Here is a 21329-nt window from a genome sequence, read left to right on the forward strand (position 1 = left end):
ACTGTCACTCAAAGCAGTCACAACCTTAATCATGCATAACTTAAAGCCTTAATAACATTTAAACGGGTGAGTTGTATAAAAATGTTTGTTTCTGTTGTAAACGTGGGCATTTTAACTTGAGGTTCTATGGGGTCTCACTTTTGGAGCCAGCCTCAAGTGGCCACTCAAGGAACTGCAGTTTTTGGCACTTATGAGTTGACTTAAATTTTTTAGCCCTGGAGGCTGTCGTTTGGTTTTGTCAAGGTAGCCATCTCTATACAGAGAGAGAGATGCGTATGATTGTAGATTTACAAGATTGACACAAGATTGTGATTCCTGTATTTTACAGGTAATTGCACAAGATAAGTGTAACGTCTTTTGGCTCAACATTTGCTGTTTTATGCGTTGTTTTGGCCAAGGTGTGTGGTGTGGACCTAAGAGACGCCAGCCATGAGCAGGCGGTGGAGGCCATCCGCAGAGCTGGAGACTCTGTGGTCTTCCTGGTCCAGTCTGGACAGCACAGATCTCAGGTACTGCATCTCAGAAAACAGCCAAAAAATAATGCATGTCTGCCACCTTCGAATACATTGTGCAGTGTATATTCAGGTATGCATACATTACATTGTGTAGCAGTTGAGTCCCTCGTGGCTCCAGATTCTTTCACACTGAATCTCAATACTCAGCAACTGCAAAGAAAAGGTGCAGTGTATATTCTGTTCCATCACAAGTTTCAGCAGTGTTGTGCGTGGGAGTTTGTAGCATTACAATATGATGTCCTCTGGACACAAAGCCTATTGAACAAAATTATCTTTGACTGAAACCTATCTAGTATGTAACATAACATACTGGATGAATTATTTAAAGCATTGGCAGTATGTTTCACATAGACGTTCATCTGATTTCTCTGCATCTTGTGTTTCGCCCACAGTCCCCTATGCTCACCAACCATGAGAGACTAACTCCAACACCACAGTCTAACTCACACAGCAGCAAGGTAACACTGGCCTACCAGATACTTGGAGCTTTACAAGGCTGTTTGCTCTTTTAAAGAGAGAAACGTGGTGTAAAATTTATTCCAGTTTTGAAATAATGATTGTACAGTATAGAAAATTATATGCACTTAATGTGCAATTTTGACCAGTCCTACAAAGTCAAAAGCAGTAGCTACTTTTTGTGTGTGTGTTTTTAAGGTCGTGACCGCTACTTTATATTTGATTGGAACAGATGACAAGCTGTGAAATCATTTTTTCTCAGTTTCTGTTCCCACACAGTTACTGATGTTTGGCTGTGTACGGCTGTAGTGTATAGAGGATGTTATGTATACACTATCTTATATATAGAGTGATGAGTCATTAACACCCACATGGTATTCCAAAAAGAATGGAGGAGTTTTAAAGGGTCTTTTGAGAGGTAGATGGCTGTTCTAGTGGTGATGTGTACAGCACTATATATGTGTTTCCCCTCATGATCGTAGGAAGCAGAGACTCCCAGTCTGTTCCTTAGTCTCTCCCCTACAAACCCCTTCACACCCACTCCCTTTAAGGTTGGTACATTGCCGTGTGTCTGTGTGTGTATGTGTGTGTTTGCATGTGTTATCCTGGGTATGCACCATCTTAAAAGTATGCATTAGCATTTGCACTAAGACAACTTCCAAAAAACTTAATTAACATGCATATTTGTAGATAGAACCCTTGTAGTTCAAAGTCCCTTGCAGCTACCTTGTTTGTTTAAACCCTTTGTTTTTCTCTTTGGTGGAGATGCATAACTCTCTAAATAGACAGTGCATTCTTTTGAAGTTATTTTTCCATGCACTGTAAGTTGGTTACAAAATAATGCATGATTCTGGTCATCTTTCATGTTATTTTTAGCTGACATTAAAACTGTGTTCATTAATTCATCTTGTTCGTCAGTTTTTCCCCACTGCTACATCAAGCACGTTCAACAAGCCTCAGGGGTAGTCCAACTCATGCCCGAAGGACCCCTGAGGCATCTCCAACTCTGCCTGTTCAATAATGCAAAACTTCTCCCAAGGTACCTTCGCCAGCATGCGTTAGAACGGATCGGAGAAGCCCTGCAACTGTCACAACACCAATCACAACGGCTGCTGAGGACGAGGGCGATACTGGCAGGAGTAAGTCTGCATTATGAAGACGTCACACAGACTCGCACAGGCATCCTTTAAAGCACCCAGGAACAGGAGATGTGTGGCTGTTTTAGTGTAGCGGCCATTTCCACACAGTGCAGGTCATTTGATGTCCTCTGGCCAAGACAGACTTTGTATCTTTGAATGATCACAATTTGGACATGTATCGGAAGGTCCATTACCTGAAAGCCACCAAGAGCAATATGAGCAGTACTAGTGGATGCACTAGATTATCTAGTTTCACAAGGTACCATCACGCTAACTTAAAAAATTGAGCATGCCACTCTTAAAGACAGTAATATCAGCCTCTAATGATTATCATGGGGGTGGCAGCAGTTGTATCAGGGTGGCAGTCATGTGTGGAGCCACTTGTCCAGGCTCAGACTTTATTGAGAATGCATTATGAGCCAAGGATGCAAAAGCTTGAAGAACATGTGTATCTGCAGTATGTTCTGGAAGAGCAACTTTCATTTGTATGAATAGGATGGATACTCAGATGAGAACTGCTGACATTTTAGTCTTTTCTTTAGCACAAAGAAATAACTCTTATTCAAGTTCTACACATTCTTTTATTTGCATTACACACTTATAGTGGTAGACGTGCCCTGTGGAGTTTTCCTGTTAACAAACAAAGTTTCTGTTTTCATTCAGTGTTACTTATACAATGCACTGTGTGTATCCTTGAGGTCTAACAAATGTGTTGAATACAGTCTCTTTTCTCATGAAGTGTTTTGGTATGTTATTGTTGGCTTCCCATGGATCAGTATGTGCCATGCTGTTGCAAAGTTGTCCTTGTGCACACGGACACAAACAAACATAATAGAGACCCATTCACGGAAACATTGATCCATGGTGCTACTAGTGGTCTACAGGGTGCCTCTAAGGGAGTCTGTGACTATTTACACATATAAAAATTTCAGTTACACAAATATTTATGAGCATGAGTAAATGCAAACGGATGTAGGCAGCACACAGACAGATTGCAGCATCACACGCTCACACAAGCTCTTTAGGTTGTACTGCTTCCTCTTCACATGAAGTGTCAGTCATAACATATAGCATTCCACACTTTCCTCCTCCTCCTTGTTAACTCTGTCTCTCCTAGAAAAGATGCTTCAGCGTTATGGCAGCCTGTCTGGGAAGCTCCACATGATTGAGTTGGAGAAGGACCCTGCAGCTCATGGCCTGGGAATCAGCCTTTCAGGGAACAAGGATGGTTCCAGGGCCCGCATGAGTGTCCACGTGGCGGATATTGACCCTCAAGGACCTGCTGGTTTGGATGGGAGGATACGGGTCGGAGATGAGCTCCTGGAGGTAAGGAGGAAAGTGAATGGGGACAGTAAGGGACAGTCATTTAGGAGGGTTGAGAATAGAGTTTTTTCGGTGGGGTAAGGATGGTTGGAGTCCGAGAGAGACAAATTGAGAGCAGCAAAAAGAGAGCAGTGGGTTGTGGGTAGGAGGCATGGATGAGTAGAGAGCGTTGAGTGTGCCTGCACTAGAAGATTTATCAGACAAATTACCATTTGAAGGATGGTTGGTGCTGGGCTGGATTCTCGCAATGAGCAACCGTGTAATAGACATGATGAGGAAAATCGAGGTAGAGGAGAGGCTGAGAGGGGGAGGAGAGTCAGAAGAAGATGGCAGAAAGACAGATTTATGTGGAGGTGGATGGGAGTGGAGGTGGATGGGATAAAGAAAAAGATCGGTGGAGACAGAACACGACGTGATTTTTTTCTTCCAGATCAACGGTCAGATCTTGTACGGTCGGAGTCACCAAAACGCCTCCACCATAATCAATAATGCTCCATCTAAAGTCAAGATCATTCTCATCAGGTAACATGCAGATGGATTTACTGGTGGCATTTGCATTTCTCTCAAACTTTAACAAAACAGGACGTAAGTGTTAAATGACCAGCTCAGGGATAACACCAGATTTGGTTTTGTTTCACCAGGAATAAAGCGGCTCTGGGTCAAACGGCACAGGGATCCACAACAGAGTGTGAGGACACCGTTGGCTCTGAGACAGACTCTGCAGAGCGTGGAGGATTATCCAGAGACATCCAGCACATCATCCTGCCTCAGGTGCAATACCTTCAGTAAATCTTGGCATTAACCATTGTCAGGCCTCCAGCTGCACATATCTTAACAGCTCGAGCAAACCGCTTGAGTGATAGTAGCAAAACGCAGTAAAAGATATAGTGACTTTCCCACGTCATTTTAAATATATTAGCTGTTTGCTTCACTAACTGTTGGTTGTTATCTCAATGTCCCCTCAGGATCACACAGGTCTTGGCCTCTGCTTGGCAGAGGAGGAGTCCAGTGAAGGAGTGGTGGTCAGGTCCCTGATCCAGCACGGCACTGCCAGTAAGGTGTGACATCACCACTAGCATCATCATAATCTTCAATATCTTCATTGCATAACATTATTCTTTCATGTAGCCTCAACCATTTTAGTTTCACTGGTCCCTCTCTTATCTATAATGTGCATGAATTATCATCACTTGTTCATTTATTATGCATATGGCTCCCTGTCCGAGTGCTGTGTTATGTTATTGGATTATTATTACTGGTGCATTAAGATCTAAGCAGCTTTTAATGCTTAAGACAGGTAAGGTGGAGCCATGTTAAAGTTCCTGTGTGTAGGATTTAGAAGCATCTTTTGGCAGAAGTGGTATACAGTGTTCATAACTATCTTTTCACTAGTTTATTATCACCCGAAAAAAAAGAATTGTGTTTTCATTACCTTAGAATGAGCTGTTTATAACTACATACAGAGCGGATTTGCATCCACAGAGTCCGCCATGTTGTTTCTACAGTAGCCCAGAATGGACAAACCAAACACTGGCTCTAGATAGGGCCTCTTTTGTTTTGCCATTTTTGTGTTGGCCACTTCTACACGCTTGGCTCACGGGACAAGTTTCAGTTGGTTGCAGTCTGCAACTTCACCACTGGGTGCCACTAAATCCTAAACACTGGACCTTTGCACAACTTTATCAATTGTTGGGTAGTTTAATCTACAACAATGCACCAGATTTTATAAGATGGGCATATATTTTGTATGTAAAATCCTAGGGCCAGTTGCGCAAAACACCTTAAGTTGAGATTTTCCTCAAAGTCCTAGTTCACTTAAGTATTTATGGTTTTCTCCTTTACTTGGTCTTATACTTAAGGAATCCTGAGACCATTGCATAAAAGCCCTTAGCAACCAAAGCAAGGTTAAAAAAAAGAAACTTAAGGTGCCTCTGACTCTATCTTAACTGCAACATGACAGAGTTTATGGTGATAAATGAAAAAAACACACCCTGAGAAGAGTGTTCTGCGACCAGGAGAAGCCAATGGATACACTTTGATTTTACACTTAAGATTCAACTGAATTTATTTTCCTTGCAATTTCTTCCTTTTTCCTGTTTTCTGGTGTTTGGGGATCAAATTTACTCTGTAGTATGTGCTTTCTATGATTGCATTCCTCCAGAAGTATAATCATTTTCTCCTCTGACCAATATGGTTTTCTTGTCATCTTTTCTTCTGCCATTTTTTCCTTATCTAACTATAAGCCAACTCTGTGAGATGATAACCGGCATCACAAGCACGAGCCCAAGTAAACAAACTATCTCAATTGAAACTTTTACCACTGTAAAATAATGTTTTTTCTTAACTAAGGAAACCTTTTAAAGGAGACATAACATGTTATTTATGTTATAATTATTATGACCTTACCCACCATCGCCATGTTTGTTGTTGTGGGAAACTTTTGACTTTGCCCTCTTGTGCCATCTATTGGATGTATCTATACCAGCACAAAGGACACATGGAAATATGTAGGCAATGATGCTCACAACATTTGAAATGAATGTTTCTATTTTCATATGTAAAGGGAGTTTAAATTAGCTTCAAAGCTGTATATTTGTCTTCTTACCGGAAAGGACAACAAGCCTATTTGAAGAACAATGAATCGCGCAACACATATACATGTACAGACACATAACACATTATACCAGGATTATTGTTGAACTCAAAATAATAACTGTGCCACTATTAGTCCATGCACATCAGATAATTGTAAAAGAAGAAACAAAAGTATTTAGGCTACCCTATAAACCAGCTAAAGCGATATAACAGACTTGCTAAAGTTCAGTTATGACTTTTGGTTTTGCTGCGCCACCTCTAGATTTTCAGGTGCCCCATCTGGCCACCTCTATGAAAAATGTCTGGAATTATTCTTGGAATTATTTCAGCACATGGATTGCGCATAATTTCATCATATTTTTGCATGTACAGTATTAAGCCCCAATGGTGTGACTGTAACTTTGGCAATCAATAATCTATTAAATTTAAAAGGGTGCCAATCAGCTCTACATTACTGCACACTGTGATGTGACGGCTTTAATCTCTTGATAATTCTGGTATATCTAAACCATGGTAACCTTGAGATGATGGTTCCGTGTTTTAAAGTGATGTCGTCATGTAACAATAAGCCTTCATGTAGGCCCCTAGGCAACAGTTATTCAGATATTTGTCCAGAGGGTGTGTTTGGTTTTTGGTCTCACTTCCTCTCCATTCTTGTGTTATATACACTTTCACACAATTTTGCTTATCTTCCTTTTTTTTAATTCATGTTTCTGTCTGGGTGCAGGATGGCAGGATTAAGGTTGGAGACAGAATCATAGCAGTGGGTGATGAACCTGTGGCAGGACTGTCAATGGACAAGGTACAAACACACTCAGAGACACACACACACTGACACACAAGGTCAAGCTGATTTAATGATTTATGACTCACCTGTCTCCTCTGTATTCAGGTGTCCAGTTTGATTCTCAAACACCGGGTCACTGTCAAGCTCTCCATCAGCCGCTCCAAGAGTCTTCCGTCCTCTTCTTCACTACCTCCCCCGGCGTCTCTTTCTCACCCCTGCTCTCTCTCTCCTGCCTCCCTCCCTGTCTCCTCCTCTTCATCACCCAATACAATGCAGACCTCTCCCACAGGGCGGTCTGATTTGCTAGGATCAGCTCCCACGACTTCTGATCCCCTGAGCTGCCCAGTTGTGACTGGCAGGGAGACCACCATAGAGTTCTGTAAAGGAAACGTAGGCCTGGGCCTCAGCATTGTAGGAGGATGTGACACTCTGCTGGTGAGAGCAGCCAATTGATATTTGACATCAACATTTCATTTTAACACATATCAATCATAATTTCCTTGATAATCCTAAATGATTAGACATTATGGGTTTGTGTATGTTTTCTTCATGATAAAATGCATCTGCAAAGGCATTGTCAGTGGAAATAATGATGCTGTATTGTGAAAAAAATAAGTATTTTCAATGCTGATTGAATTTAGCTGGATTGGATTCTCTGTAATAATAAGTGTTTTATGACTTTTCCACCAGGGGGCAGTAATAATCCATGAAGTAAATGATGGAGGAGCAGCACAGAGAGACGGAAGGCTGCAGGCTGGAGACCAGATATTGGAGGTAATGTGGGTACACACAAGCACACCATTATCTATTCAGCTGGCTGAATCTGTGACAGTGTTTCTTCCAAATGTGTTGTGATTAGATCATAAAACATAATGCACTTTGGTCAGATGTAATCATTTATTATTTAATTTTGGTGATGTAAATTTGCCAGTGTTAGCTGGTCAACTAATTTTAATATGCGGTCCTTTAGATAGATGTGCTAAAGCCAATGGTGAATGGACTACATTTGTATAGTAATACTAGTCTTAGCAACCACTCAAAGTGCTTTAAAACATAAGCACCATTCACCCACTCTCACACACATTCATACACTTGTGGCCAAGGCTGCCGTACAAGGTGCCACCTGCACTTCAGATAAGCATTCATATGCATTCACACAGTTAAGTATTTTGCCAAGCGCTACCTTGACATTTAGAGTGCAAGAGCCACGGATCAGACCTTCCGATTTGTAGATAACCACGTTACCTTCTGAGCAAGTACAGAAATGCAGACAAAAGCAACACATTCTCATTCCCAACTTGCCAAATACAGCAGCTTGGTCAATGGCTCTGCACTTCAAACTATGACACTCAACCTCTTTCTCTGGCATCAGTTTTGCAGAAGTCAGCTTCTGTTTGTTAAATGCATTCAATGTGTTTTCAAAGTTACCTTCCAGTTAGGTTTAGGCACCAAAACTACTTGGTTAGGTGAGGAGAAAGATCATGGTTTGGGTTAAAATATTCAAGTTTTTTACATAATGCTTCTAACATTAAGTACATGACGTAAGATAAGTTTGTTACATGAGGCAACTTATGTACCTCAAGTAAGTCAGCATTGACTTTTGGTTTCATACGGGACACAAACATTGGTCTCCTGGGGGAAAGTCCTGTGTTTGTTTGACTCATCCACATACTTTGTCGCTCTTTATACTACGTCACCTGACTTCAGTCTTTGCTCCCTTCATAATTACTACAGCCACGTAGAGCATCATAGTTTGACGCATGGAGCCACTGACCTTCCTGCCGTATTTGACAAGTTGAGAGTGAGAATATCTTGACATAAGACAATGTTATGCTGAAATGACAATGAAAGCAACAAAATCAGAATGCACAAGACAGTGCACAAATCATGCAGAGCAACAGGAAGTGGCCAAACATTGATGGTTCAAAGCAATAAAAATAAGACACAACATGCTCAACTCACAGTTAGACCTTGAAGAGTGGGTGCTTGATCCTTGATGTAGATAATAAGACAAATGAAAAACTAGAACAGCACTCCAATTTGACTTTTTAATATTACCAGCAGGGCATCTTGCCCGAAACGTCTGTGTGGTTCAAAGCAATAACATGCTTGCAGATTGATGCCATGGCCCTCACTGTAGCCATTAATTTACTCCTTGTCATTAGATGTAAAATTCCTCTGTTGTTGATATACAAATACAGTTTCTCCTAACCTCCGTCAGACAACTACAGCATGCATCTCTCTTACTTCCTCTCCCAGGTAAATGGTATTGATCTGCGGCAAGCCACTCATGATGAGGCCATTGGCGTCCTGCGTCTCACCACCCAGCGCATTCGCCTGTGTGTCTACAGGCACCAGGAGGCCTGCAGGGAGGAGGACCTATGGGACGTCTTCAGCCTGGAGCTGAGGCCTCGTCCTGGAGAGGGTCTGGGTTTCACCACTGTGGGGAAGAGGTATATTGATAACGTTGCTTCACAAATGGGAAACATCAAAGTTTTTTGTGTGTGTGTCGGACCAAATTTTACTGTAGCTTAAAGACATGGGACATGTAGTTCAAATCATAGATATTCAGCATAGCGGTAGTTCAGGCAGGACACAATGCCAAGCTCAGCTCACATCCCAGCTACATCAGCTGATCTCAAACAGCCAGTCAACTTATGGAGCAACTGATTGATGGAAGGGAGTCAGCTGATAGATCACATGATTCCTTTCTATGCAACCAATTAGCAAATCTCATTTAGGGCACCCTATTTAAACTGCTCTGGCCTGCCTACTGTTGCTGCTTCCACTGCAAGCCGCTTTGCAACCCGCGCCTACTGTTGCTGCTTCCACTGCAAGCCGCTTTGCAACCCGCCTCCACCCCAGCTCCTCCTTTTTAATGTTGTGTCTGACTTATCAATGTCATTTCTGTTTGTCATTGATGCTGCTCTGTTCTGTTCCTGGGGGATCTTTGCTGCTTCTCTCCCTGCCTTAGGCTTTCCATTAGGCACATGGAAGGGCAAGAAGGTTTGTGCTGTCTGCCTCAGCTTTCCTTGTATGCGCATGGAAGGGCAGAGAGGTGTGCTCTCTCCACCTCAGGCTTTCTGCGTAGGCCTGACGAAAGGCAGAGAGGCCCCAGACCAAAGGCATACTACCAAATACAATACTGCAGTGGAAAAAAAGTTTTCTTTGACGTACATGGTCCTAGCTGAAATAGACTTGTGAAGCCAGCCTAGATCTTTCAAGGCCAGTTTTGCTATGAGATATAAGTTTGAAAAACAGTCACAGGGAATTTTCCTGTTAACTGAAAGCCAGACCAATAGAAGAGGTTGATACGATATTAAAGAGCAGTGTGATGCCATCATCACCATCATATGTGACATAAGTGCAAACATATCACCAACCATTGCAACTTGTGAGGATGAGAAATAGGTGAAAAATAAAGTAGGCATTTGCTAAATGATGCCACTCTATGACAAAAGCAAGTGATTTAGCAAACATATGGTGTCTTTCTTCCCTCAAACTGAACCAGAAGTTAGTTGTCAGTCAAAATTTGCTGTTTCCAGAATGTTATTATTGCTATAATGGGACAATCAGCAGAGAGTCAGCAAATCCAAAAACAGTTGGACGTAAAGGTACACTATGCATGAATTGTTGGCCCCTCCTCCCTACGTTGCTTTTAAGTACAATCCAAGCTACCATTATAGTAATGCTACTTTTGTTGTAATGGAAAAGTCAATACTTTAGCAAGCTAATAAGCTAACTGTTCCACCAAACAGTCCAACAGAAAACAGGCCAACTCCACATCACTCTTAATCTTCTCCTTCAAAGCTGACCAGCAAAACTGAAAGTGAAAGCCAACCCCAGATTCACTCTAGTTTTGGAAAGAGCTTAGTCCACTTGCCGTTTCACCTCACTACATTTGCGTTTTCCTCCACTGATCCTGTGATTTTTGTAGCTCCACTTTGGCACCTGGTTACTAACCTTTTTCTAAAGTGCCATCCTCACCTGCACGCTGTTATTGGCTGGGGGCTGCACATCCATTAATGTCCCAACATGGCAAATATGAAGAAAACAAGAAAATCCAAGCAGAGGGTAGAGTCTCTGCAGATACATTCACCAACACACACTTCTAGTGGGTCAAAAGTAATGATTAAGGGGAATTACTTTTATATCAGTCTATACTTTTTTTTTTATCAGGAAAATCCTACATGGTATACCTTTAAGCAAGAAGGGTTCTTCCTGTTGTTTCAGCCAGACTTCTGTCAGTTCTGTCACTAAAACTAATCAGGTGGCCAACAACGTCATTTTCATGTACATCTTGATAAAGCCTCTGAACCCAGCAAAGCTCACCAATCAGGTTCACTGTGGTTTGCAGGGCTGGATATGAGAGTTCAGCTTTACCATAGTTAGTCGTCATCCTAATGTTAAACTTTTTCTTTTCTTCATTTCAAAATATCAAACAGACTTTGAAGCCCGCTTCCTCTCCCCTCATTTGATAAGGAAAAACAAGTCCAAAATGTATATCCAGATTCATATAATTTAATTTATTTTTCATTTTGATGTTGTTTTGGATGGTATAATTTACTTTTATACATTTTTGAAGTTGACTTTTTCATGGTGTTTTTGAAAAAGCAATGCAGTTATTTTTGCTCTCTTATTAACTGACCCCTGTCAGTGAGAAAAATGATAGTTATCCATACTTTAGAGTCTTTTCACCTGTTTTGTCAAGGGTGTATAATAATCAAAGGTCTTTGGTAATTACAGGCTGTAAAGTTAAACTCCCTTTTACAAGTATCAAAACAGCAAAGTGTTCTCGACTTCTGAGGCATTTATCCAGTTAGAGGTCGCGGACTGTGTGGCATCAGGGATCATTATTGTAAAAAAAGAGGTTTATAATCATCACATCATAATTTGCACAATCAAGTGTGACGTTATGCAAAACAGCAGGATTACAGGTCACATAATTCAGTCTATAAGCGTGGAACAGACACAGTTTTTGACCTCTGTTTTCTTTCAACAGTAATGACACGGGCATCTTTGTGTCAGATATCATCAGAGGAGGCGTAGCAGATTCGGATGGCAGGTTGTTGCTAGGTGACCAGATCCTGTCAATCAATGAGGAGGATGTCCGGGCAGCATCGCAGGAGTATGCACACAAGCTTCTGCAGGTCAGACACATTAACACTTATTCATACAAAGTCCATAAACAAATTAGTAATAAGGTTATGTAATTTTTCTGACAGATTCATAACTTTATGTGAGGTGTGTTACTTTGCTCTCAGAGCTGCTGTGGAGTCGTTCACCTGGAGGTGGCTCGTTTTAAAGCTGGGCTTCAGTACTCACGGCAGAGCCAGGTAAGCTCTTTCCAGTGGCTTGCTGTGTCTAATCTGTGATAGGCTTTCAAGGGAAGAAGCAAAAATGTATGTTTACAGGTGTTGAATTTACAGGGTTCCCACAGTCGTGAAATTTCTGGAAGAGTTATGAAATTAGAAAAGCTGTTTTCCAGGCCTGGAAATGGTTTGGATTTCACAAAATGTCATTGTTTTGGCTATTGATTAAAATATCTCTAGTACTACGCAAATTACATTTCTTGTTTTACTATTTGAAAATGTTGTGCTGCACTGCATGACTGTTTAAATGTCACTAGTATTAAGTGATACAAATAAACCAGATCAACATTATGTCATCCCAAAGACCATGTCCCCTTTGGGGGAAAAATAACAAGCCTTCACATCCGTTAACCATTGCTTTCACACAGAGATATGAGGCAAATAAGACACATGAATATTCACTCTAAGTGTGGTAATTGACTAAATGATGCTGATGACAGTAACTACTGATGGATAGTTCGCTTAAGTGGGAGACTGCTGCAGTACAGTCATACAGTACTGCAGCATCACACTGTCCCTCAAACTAACTGTTTTTAAAGCAAGAAATACATGCATACAGACGTGTCAGCAATATAATCGAAACACATGGCAAATTGCATCGCCATCTTCGATTTTCTATCCCCCAAAAAGGGGCTTGGCCTTCATATTAATAAAATAATAAAATCATGGAAATGACATTGTGGCAATGTTAGTGAAGTGTTTTGAACATTCATTGGTAAAAATGTGTGGGAACCCTGAATTTGGCTTTTTAAAAAGTGTATTATTGTATTAAGAGGCCAGACAGATCAGCTCAGTTTAAAGTTACAGTTGGTAACTTTCAGAAAAAAGAACTTTTTGTCATATTTGCTGCAGCTGTCACCACATGTGATCAAAATCAATCAATCAGAGCGGATGAGTCTCTAACACAGCTGTCAATCATTTCAGTCATTGCTCATGAACTGTGGTCAAACTGTCAAACTAGGCAGCACTGATCAAATAGAATCAAGATTCTGTAACTGCTCTGCTTATTTCTCACCTCAGATGTTTTCAGAAACATATTTTAGTGTACTGTTTAGCTGAAAAAGAGGCAGCAAGAACAAACAGTACACTAAAATATGTTTCTGACAACATTTGAGGTGAGAAATAGGCAATGCAGTAACAGACTTTTAATTCAAATTTAATCAGCGTTGCCTAGTTTGACAGTTTGACTACAGTTCATTCAGCCATGATTTACATGATTGAAAGCTCCCTTCGAGATACCTCGGCTCTGATTGGTTAATGATGTTTAGCTGTGGTGGATTTTAGCAAATGCCATTAGAAGCACTACAAGTAGGAAGAGAAGCATGCTCTGTGTTATGTAAAACTCTGTGGATATAGTGACAGTTTCAGCAAATATGACAAAAAGATATTTTAATAAAAGTAATAAAAGCAACCTTAGCTTTAATGTTGTCTGTGATTCAACTTTTACTCATTTGCACCATTTTAACAGTAGTACTTTGTGAACCTAGGAGTACTTTAAGTTGTGTTTTATCCAGAGCGAAGACTCTGACTGTTCCACCCTGACCCCCTCGAGTGGATGTGATACTCCTTTCAGCCACCAGAGGGAGACAGATAACAAGACAGGGAGCTTCTGTGAGTGTCCCTCGTGTTCTCCAAGCATATACATGCTTATTATTCAGACTTTAATCATGGATGCTGCTTTTTCAGATGTTAAGTTTGACTGGAAAGGACGCTGATAACATCTTCATGCTTATTAAGCAAACATCTATCTCTTTCCCCTCCCACAGCATTTCAAGACCACCCTGACATCAGAAAAGTAATAATACAAAAGGTAGGGCACAGAATCTTGAAATAATAATATAGGTTATTATTAGTGTTCCACATAATCACGGATTAACAGTTACTGACTAAAATTATTTTTATGTATATTTTCAGAAAGTAGATATTTGGTTGTGACTGTTGAGAGCTTTTGTTCTTTCACTTCAAATGTCAAACTCCAAATTAGAGATATACGTATATAGCCTGGTTACCTGGCTGGACCCCAGGCTTACATAACATTATGTGTTTATCTCATGTGCAGAATCTGCCATGTGATTCACAGGTATTGTCTAACAGGGTCTATAATGCGTGTGTGTGTGTGTCTGTGTGTGTCTGTGTGTGTGTGTGCATGTGTGCGTGTGTGCTATTACCACAGGGTCCGTGTGACTCCCTGGGCATCAGTGTAGCAGGAGGAGTGGGCAGTCCCCATGACAACGTACCTCTTTTTATTGCTACCATGGATACCAATGGACTGGCTGCCAAAACGCAGAAATTACAGGTGGGGAGTGCCGATGTATATGTGCCTGTGTTTGTGTGCATGTGCTTGTGTTCGTGCGTGTGTGTGTGTGTGTGTGTGTGTGCTTGTGTATTGTGTATTCATCACGTTGTGGAGATAGATCTGTAATCGTCATCCCATCTTAAGGACTCTCCTCCTGCCTGAGGACAAGTCAGTCCTAACAAAAGTTAACTGTTCATTTAAGTGTAATCACTTGATTGTAGGGTTAAGATTTGAATCCTGACTGTGTCAAACCACACTAATTATCATATTTGCAGATGCACATTTATTAGAAAAGAATTATGTTGCAGCAACACTGTCTTTGTCAGGGTTTAAAAACCACAGTACAGTTTGACATATCTCTATAACATACTGAAATATTGTATAAAACATAAAATGTATGGTACATTTTTCTGTTTCTACTGTTTACTTATTATATTAGTTTGTGTTTTTTACTGATGCTTCTTGTTTTGCACTATCCCCTTTGCTGCTGAAACAATGCAAATTTCCCCCGCTGCGGGACTAATAAAGAATTACCTTATCTTATCAGACATGCAAGGATGAGAAATACATTCAGTATATATAGCGGCCGTCCCAATTATAGATTAGGAAATGTAGCCTACTTAAAGTTTCAAAAAAGAATGGAGACTTTATAAAGTCATAAAAAGGGGGGAAAAAGTTAAGTTAAAGGGACAGCTCACCCCAAAATCAAAAATACATATTTTTCCTCTTACCTGTAGTGTTATTTTTTAATCTAGATTGTTTTGGTGTGAGCTGCCGAGTGTTGGGGATATCGATTGTAGAGATGTCTGCCTTCTCTCCAACTCAGTTCCTCAAGGGTCCATTCTTGGGCCTCTTCTGTTCAACATCTATATGTTCCCTCTTGCTCAGATTATGGAATATCATAGCATCTCCTACCATACTTACACAGATGACACACAACTTTACATAACAGTGTCACCAGATGACTACAGTCCCCTACATCTGCTAAATAAGTGCATTGACGAAATCAATACATGGATGTGCCAGAATTTTCTACAACTAAACACAGACAAAACTGAGATAGTTGTTTTTGGCCCCAAAGAACAAAGATCAATAGTCAGTGCTCACCTTGACGCCATGACACTAAAACCTACAAATCAAGCCAGAAATCTTGGTGTAGTTCTGGACTCAGACCTAAATTTCAATAGTCACATTAAGACAATTACTAAATCAGCCTACTACCACCTTAAAAACATAGCAAGAATAAAAGAATTTCTGTCTAAACAAGATACAGAAAAACTTGTTCATGCTTTCATTTTCAGCAGGCTGGACTATTGTAACGGTGTCTTCACAGGCCTGAGTAAAAAATCAATCAGACAACTGCAGCTCGTCCAGAACGCTGCTGCCAGAGTCCTCACCAACACCAAGAGAGTGGAGCACATTACACCAGTGCTTAAGTCACTGCACTGGCTTCCTGTGTGTCAAAGGATAGACTTTAAAATCTTGTTACTTGTCTATAAAGCACTAAATGGTCTCGGGCCTAAATACATCTCTGATATACTTGTACGTTATGAAGCATCCAGACCCCTCAGATCATCTGGAACAGGTTTACTCAGTGTTCCCAGGATCAAAACCAAACAAGGTGAAGCAGCCTTTAGTTTCTATGCTCCCCGCCTGTGGAACAAACTTCCAGAATATCTGAGGTCGGCTGAAACTGTCAACTCATTTAAATCAGGGCTTAAAACATTACTATTTACTGCAGCTTACCAGTGAACTAGATATGTAACTTATTGTTAGGATAATCTGTAGCTATTGTTTTTATATTTGTCTGCTGTTGCTTTTGCTTTATGTTTGCTTTTTAAATGCATTTTCTGCACTGCTTTTCTTGCTTTTAGCTTTTGTTTTTAATGATCTATTGTTTTTAATGTATTTCTCTTGTAAAGCACATTGAATTGCCTTGTGTATGAATGGTGCTATATAAATAAAATTGCCTTGCCTTGCCTTGCCTTGCCTTGCCTTGCCTTGCCTTGCCTTGCCTAGCTAGCATTAGTGATGTGGCTCATACGTTATAGCCAGGCGGGCTAGCAGTAGATGCAGGCTTTCTTCTGCATAGTGATACAGTTGGGAGGTGTGATTTGGTACAAAGAAAATAGTTCCTACATAAAATTGCTCACAAAAAGGTCTGTGGGTTATCTCGAGTAACCACATAATTGTTTCTGAAAAGAGGCATTTGAGTTGAGCACCAAGCTGAGTGCCATCTAGTTCCATTATATTCAAGAGAGGGCAGACATCTCTACAGCTGATATCTCCAACACTCTGCAACTCACACCAATAACAATCTAGATTTATAAATAGAACTACAGACAAGAGTAAAGATAAATGACTTTGCAGTGAACTGTCCCTTTAAGAGTGGGTACGGATTGAGGTTAGTTATGTAGCCGTGGCTGTGTTGGTAAAGGTTAGAGGATGTCTCCGGGGGATGAGTGTTCTGTAAGTCAATAAAAAGTGCTCGCTGATATAGAAGTTTGTGTGTGTCAATTAGACAGGAGACAGGATCCTCAGCATCAATGATGTGTCCGTGGAGGGGATGACTCATGTCCAAGCTGGAGTCCTGCTGAAGAATGCCACCGGAACCATCAGTCTGCAGGTAATGTCACAGTGAGACGTACAGTAGTTAATTTATAATGCCTGTAAGGCACTTAGTTGCAATAATGTCAGCAAATTTTGGTTTAACGAACCCTAACCTGCTTCCTCCAGGTCATTATTACCTTTATAAAATTTGCCAAGACATAATAACATACCCAAAACACTCTTTAACGAGGAATAAAAATGATTTCACGCTGGAGTTTCAGACGTCCACTCATTTTCTCATTTTCTGTGTTTTGCATGTGAACACTATACTGTAATTTTAAGACAATAGTGTATCCGACACTGATTTCATGCTGTTTGTCTTCATGTTAATAAGCCTCTGCAAAGATTTTTGTTGCAACAGAGCAAAGAGGTATTTGTAAAAAGCGGGATTTCAGTTGTTCTTGACAAGTACATTGTGTGTGTAAAAAAAACAACAAAAAAAACATCAAAAGGTTTCATATTTTTAGTACTCCAGTGTATTAACACAAGGGCAGGCGTGATGGTGTTATTACAACAGTAGGATATCAGATTAGTGTCAGATTGTTTGTAACCAGGTGGCAGCGGGTTCGGGTGGGTGCAGCACAAAGGACCACAATGATGTGCACGCACAGTCGTCAGGCCAGCCCAGCAGCCTGCCCCGCTTTCACAACAACCTCTGGTAAGATTCAGTTTTCTGACAGTCTCCTGCTGTTGTACTTTATGATCTTACTTTGGCTGCCTCCTGGTTTATTCACCGAATAAGGACAAAGGCAGGCAATCTATTGACGATAATGAGAAAGTGCAGCCACTGTGTGAGAAGCATTGAGACGAATGTTCTTTCAGACAGCATGAGCTGTAGTGTTTCTTGTGATTTGTATGTTGCTTTGTTCTCGATTGACTGTTTTCAGTGTTGTTGTTTTTCCAGGCAACTTTTAGTTAACAATAGCAAATACCAATTTCTTTGTTATTTATTTGATTGTGAAAATAACACTTTTGTTGGGTTTTTTTGACAGCTTATCAAACTAAATAATACTCTACATAATACATTTGAAGATAATGTAAAACTTCTCTTGGAAATTTTACAAGAAAAAGATGAATTGAAGGAAGTAGATTTCTTGCTTGTAAAAAATAATTATTTGTAACTAATTTATTTCTTATTGAATAAAGCTGAGGATTTGTGGTCTTGAATATTACACTTCAATACTGAAAAAAACAGAAATTCACCTCTTTTCTCACCTCTTGTCTGTCCTGGTGAGATGAAAAACTTATTTTACTAACACACAAACAAACAAACACAGAGCTAGTGGAGCACGAGCATGCCCGGCAACACACCTCCATTGTTTTGCATCTTATTCCCGCAGTGCTCGCACGTATAAGACCATCACTCTAGAGAGAGGCTCCTCGGGCCTGGGCTTCAGTATCGTAGGAGGGTTCAGCAGCCCGCACGGAGACCTGCCGATCTACATCAAAACTGTCTTCAACAAGGTGAGAGGACTTCCTCTGGAGGGAAATCTTTCAAAGCAAACCTGGTTCAGAAATCTGATCTTTTCAGTTACACTGGCAAAGTGTCTGTGTTCATAGACAGTGAGAGACTGGAACACAAAAGTTAGACGCCACAATTGAAAACTGCAAATGGCTTCAGATTTTTAACATCTGGTTTATGATGATAAATATTTTGTAACCAGTGAGTAATCTAAGTATTTTTACTCCAAGTACTGTACTTAAGTACAATTTTAAGGAACTTGTACTTTACTAAGTATTTCCATTTTCTGCTCCTTTACAAGTATTCCACTACATTTCAGAAGTGAATATTGTACTTTTGATTTCCAACATTTGACAGCTTCAGGAAAATATAGATGAAATATAGATTCTTGGAAAATAACACCTCAATAGGTTCAGTCAGTTTTTTAGCAAGGTGTGTAACAAGAAATCAACAGGGCCGGTTGGGTTGCCAGCCATGGTATTGAAAAAATGCTCCACTGAGTTAACTGCTGCCTGGTGCCCCATCTTCCAGCAGTCCCTTGAGAGTGGCACTGTTCCAGCCCTCTGGAAGAAATCCATTATAATACCTGTTCCAAAAGTTCAGTGCCCAGCTGAAAACAGAGATTTTAGACTAGTTGCATTAACGTGTGTTCTTATGAAGTGTTTTGAGAAAATAATGGTGTGCATGTTGAAAGTTGAAGTAGCATCTCGTCTGGACCCGCTCCAGTTTGCGTACCGGGCCGGGCGCAGCACGGAGGATGCGGTCATCAGTGTGGCTCATCTAATTAACAAGCACATAGAGAATTCAGCAGCATATGCAAGAGTTCTCTTTGCTGATTTTAGTTCAGCTTTTGATACTGTATGCCCTCAGCTGTTGGTTAAGAAGCTTGTAAACTTAGAAGTCAGCTCTTCTATCATAAAGTGGTTCCACTCTTTTTTAGTTAACCGATCACAACAGGTTCACAGGGTGAACAGCACCCTTTCAAACACAAAGTGCTGTAGCACAGGAATACCACAAGGGGCTGTGAGTTCACCCATCCTGTTCACATTATATACTAATGATTGTAGAAGCTGTCATCAAAATAATTACATCATAAAATATTCTGATGATACAATCATTTTGAGCTTACTAAAAGTAGCAGAGTGTCCCTCCTTATACTACGATGAGATCAGTTCCTTCTGGGTCTGGTGTGAGAGCAATCACCTCATACTGAACACTAATAAAACCAAAGAAATGATCTTTGACCCAAAAGAAGTGTGTTCTCACAACCCTGTAGTCATAGGAGACAATGCAATTGAGCGGGTATCGTCTTATAAGTACCTGGGCTTCTACATAGATAGTCTGCTAAAATGGAAGGTGCATATCGATCATCTTTGTTCCAAACTTGGTCAGAGATTACACTTCCTCCACAGACCTAGGCTATTTGGAGTAAGCACTAGGATCATGACAGTTTTTTATAATGCTGTACTGGAAAGTCTAATTAGATATGGGATGGCTGCCTGGTTTGGTTCTCTCACTGTACAGTTCAAATCAAAATTGGAGAAATTAGTGAAAACAGCCATGAAGGTAATGAGTAAAAATGACTGCCCATCCCTTCAACTCTCAAGACTGTGGTTTCAGTAATCCACCCCCAAGACAGAGAATGTACTGCACTGTGTATGTCTTACTTGTACTGTGTGTATGTCCTAATTTTTCTGTTAGTTTTCACTCAGTCCTTATGTAAAGTATGTGTTCTTGTCAAGTCTTCATGTGAGCAGTGACGGTCACCTCTTACAGCCAAGACAAATATCCCACACGTGGGACAATAAAGTTAATCTTGTCTTATCTTATCTTATGAACAAAACTACAGTAAAAATATAATATAGGTTTGGCTACCCAGCAGTATAAAGTAAATAAAATTAGCCGCACAACATTGAACTGACACACACATTAATGCAACACTAATGATAATCTAGTAATATAACACTGTATATGTTGTATGTCTCAAATGGGCCATTAAACTGAGTACTTTTACTTTTGGTACTTTAAGTAGATGTTGATGCTTATACTTTTGTACTTTTACTTGTGTAAAAATAGGATCTGCACACTTGGATCAATGCAAGTATCTTTAATTAACCAAGCTTTCGGTCAGAGGACCTTCATCAGGGTGACAATCAGCATATGAGTACAATGAAGGCCCAATTCCAATCCGGCCCCTAAAGACTCAAGCCCCGAACCCTCACTGACTTAACTGACGTCAGCTGTAAGTGATTGAGTGTGAGAGTCTGAAAGGGCTCCGGATGCTACAAATAGGAATGGGACAGCACTTATCCCCCTCTCTACAAAATGTTGTTGACACTGGCGGCTCTGGGCGTGATCATTTATCGGTTATTGTCATCATATATTCCACACACAAAGAATATATATCTATATATGTCTATAGATAGATAGATAGATGTCTATCTATCTATCTATCTATATCTATATCTATATATATATATATATATATATATATTCTTTGTGTGTGGAATATAACCACTGGTATTCCTCTGATTTCATGTGTGTTTATGTACCATCTTAAATCCTTGTTAATGTAATGTTTCATTGTTTATCTATCTGTTTTTTCGCTCTCCTTCCATAACGTAAACGTTTGCATATCTGCCGACCGTGTTACTTCCGGTGTTCCGAGGGCAACCCCTGTATTTGACGTCACAACGCTATGAACTGTGGGTAATTTCCTTACCGTAAGTCCGCATCGATGCTGACCTACGGTAAGGGGGCATAAAGGGCTCACT

General features: G+C 40.4%; 1 protein-coding gene across 1 annotated transcript in view; it reads left to right on the top strand.

Annotated features, from left to right (window-relative positions):
• The window catches only part of si:dkey-92j12.5 (multiple PDZ domain protein), a 64333-nt gene that overhangs the window by 39341 nt on the left and 3663 nt on the right, over positions 1 to 21329 (top strand). Inside the window, exons 25-44 of the mRNA XM_050044159.1 lie at positions 399 to 509; positions 908 to 973; positions 1454 to 1522; positions 2011 to 2110; positions 3228 to 3436; positions 3864 to 3955; positions 4075 to 4204; positions 4399 to 4491; positions 6756 to 6830; positions 6921 to 7250; positions 7506 to 7589; positions 9075 to 9268; positions 11818 to 11965; positions 12080 to 12151; positions 13702 to 13798; positions 13954 to 13997; positions 14361 to 14483; positions 17005 to 17109; positions 17648 to 17751; positions 18434 to 18557. Coding sequence (XP_049900116.1) covers positions 399 to 509; positions 908 to 973; positions 1454 to 1522; positions 2011 to 2110; positions 3228 to 3436; positions 3864 to 3955; positions 4075 to 4204; positions 4399 to 4491; positions 6756 to 6830; positions 6921 to 7250; positions 7506 to 7589; positions 9075 to 9268; positions 11818 to 11965; positions 12080 to 12151; positions 13702 to 13798; positions 13954 to 13997; positions 14361 to 14483; positions 17005 to 17109; positions 17648 to 17751; positions 18434 to 18557 — 2370 coding nt within the window. The remainder of the gene's footprint in view (positions 1 to 398; positions 510 to 907; positions 974 to 1453; positions 1523 to 2010; positions 2111 to 3227; positions 3437 to 3863; positions 3956 to 4074; positions 4205 to 4398; positions 4492 to 6755; positions 6831 to 6920; positions 7251 to 7505; positions 7590 to 9074; positions 9269 to 11817; positions 11966 to 12079; positions 12152 to 13701; positions 13799 to 13953; positions 13998 to 14360; positions 14484 to 17004; positions 17110 to 17647; positions 17752 to 18433; positions 18558 to 21329) is intronic.

Source organism: Epinephelus moara, chromosome 5 (assembly GCF_006386435.1).
Source record: "Epinephelus moara isolate mb chromosome 5, YSFRI_EMoa_1.0, whole genome shotgun sequence".
NCBI classification, from domain to species: Eukaryota; Metazoa; Chordata; class Actinopteri; order Perciformes; family Serranidae; genus Epinephelus; species Epinephelus moara.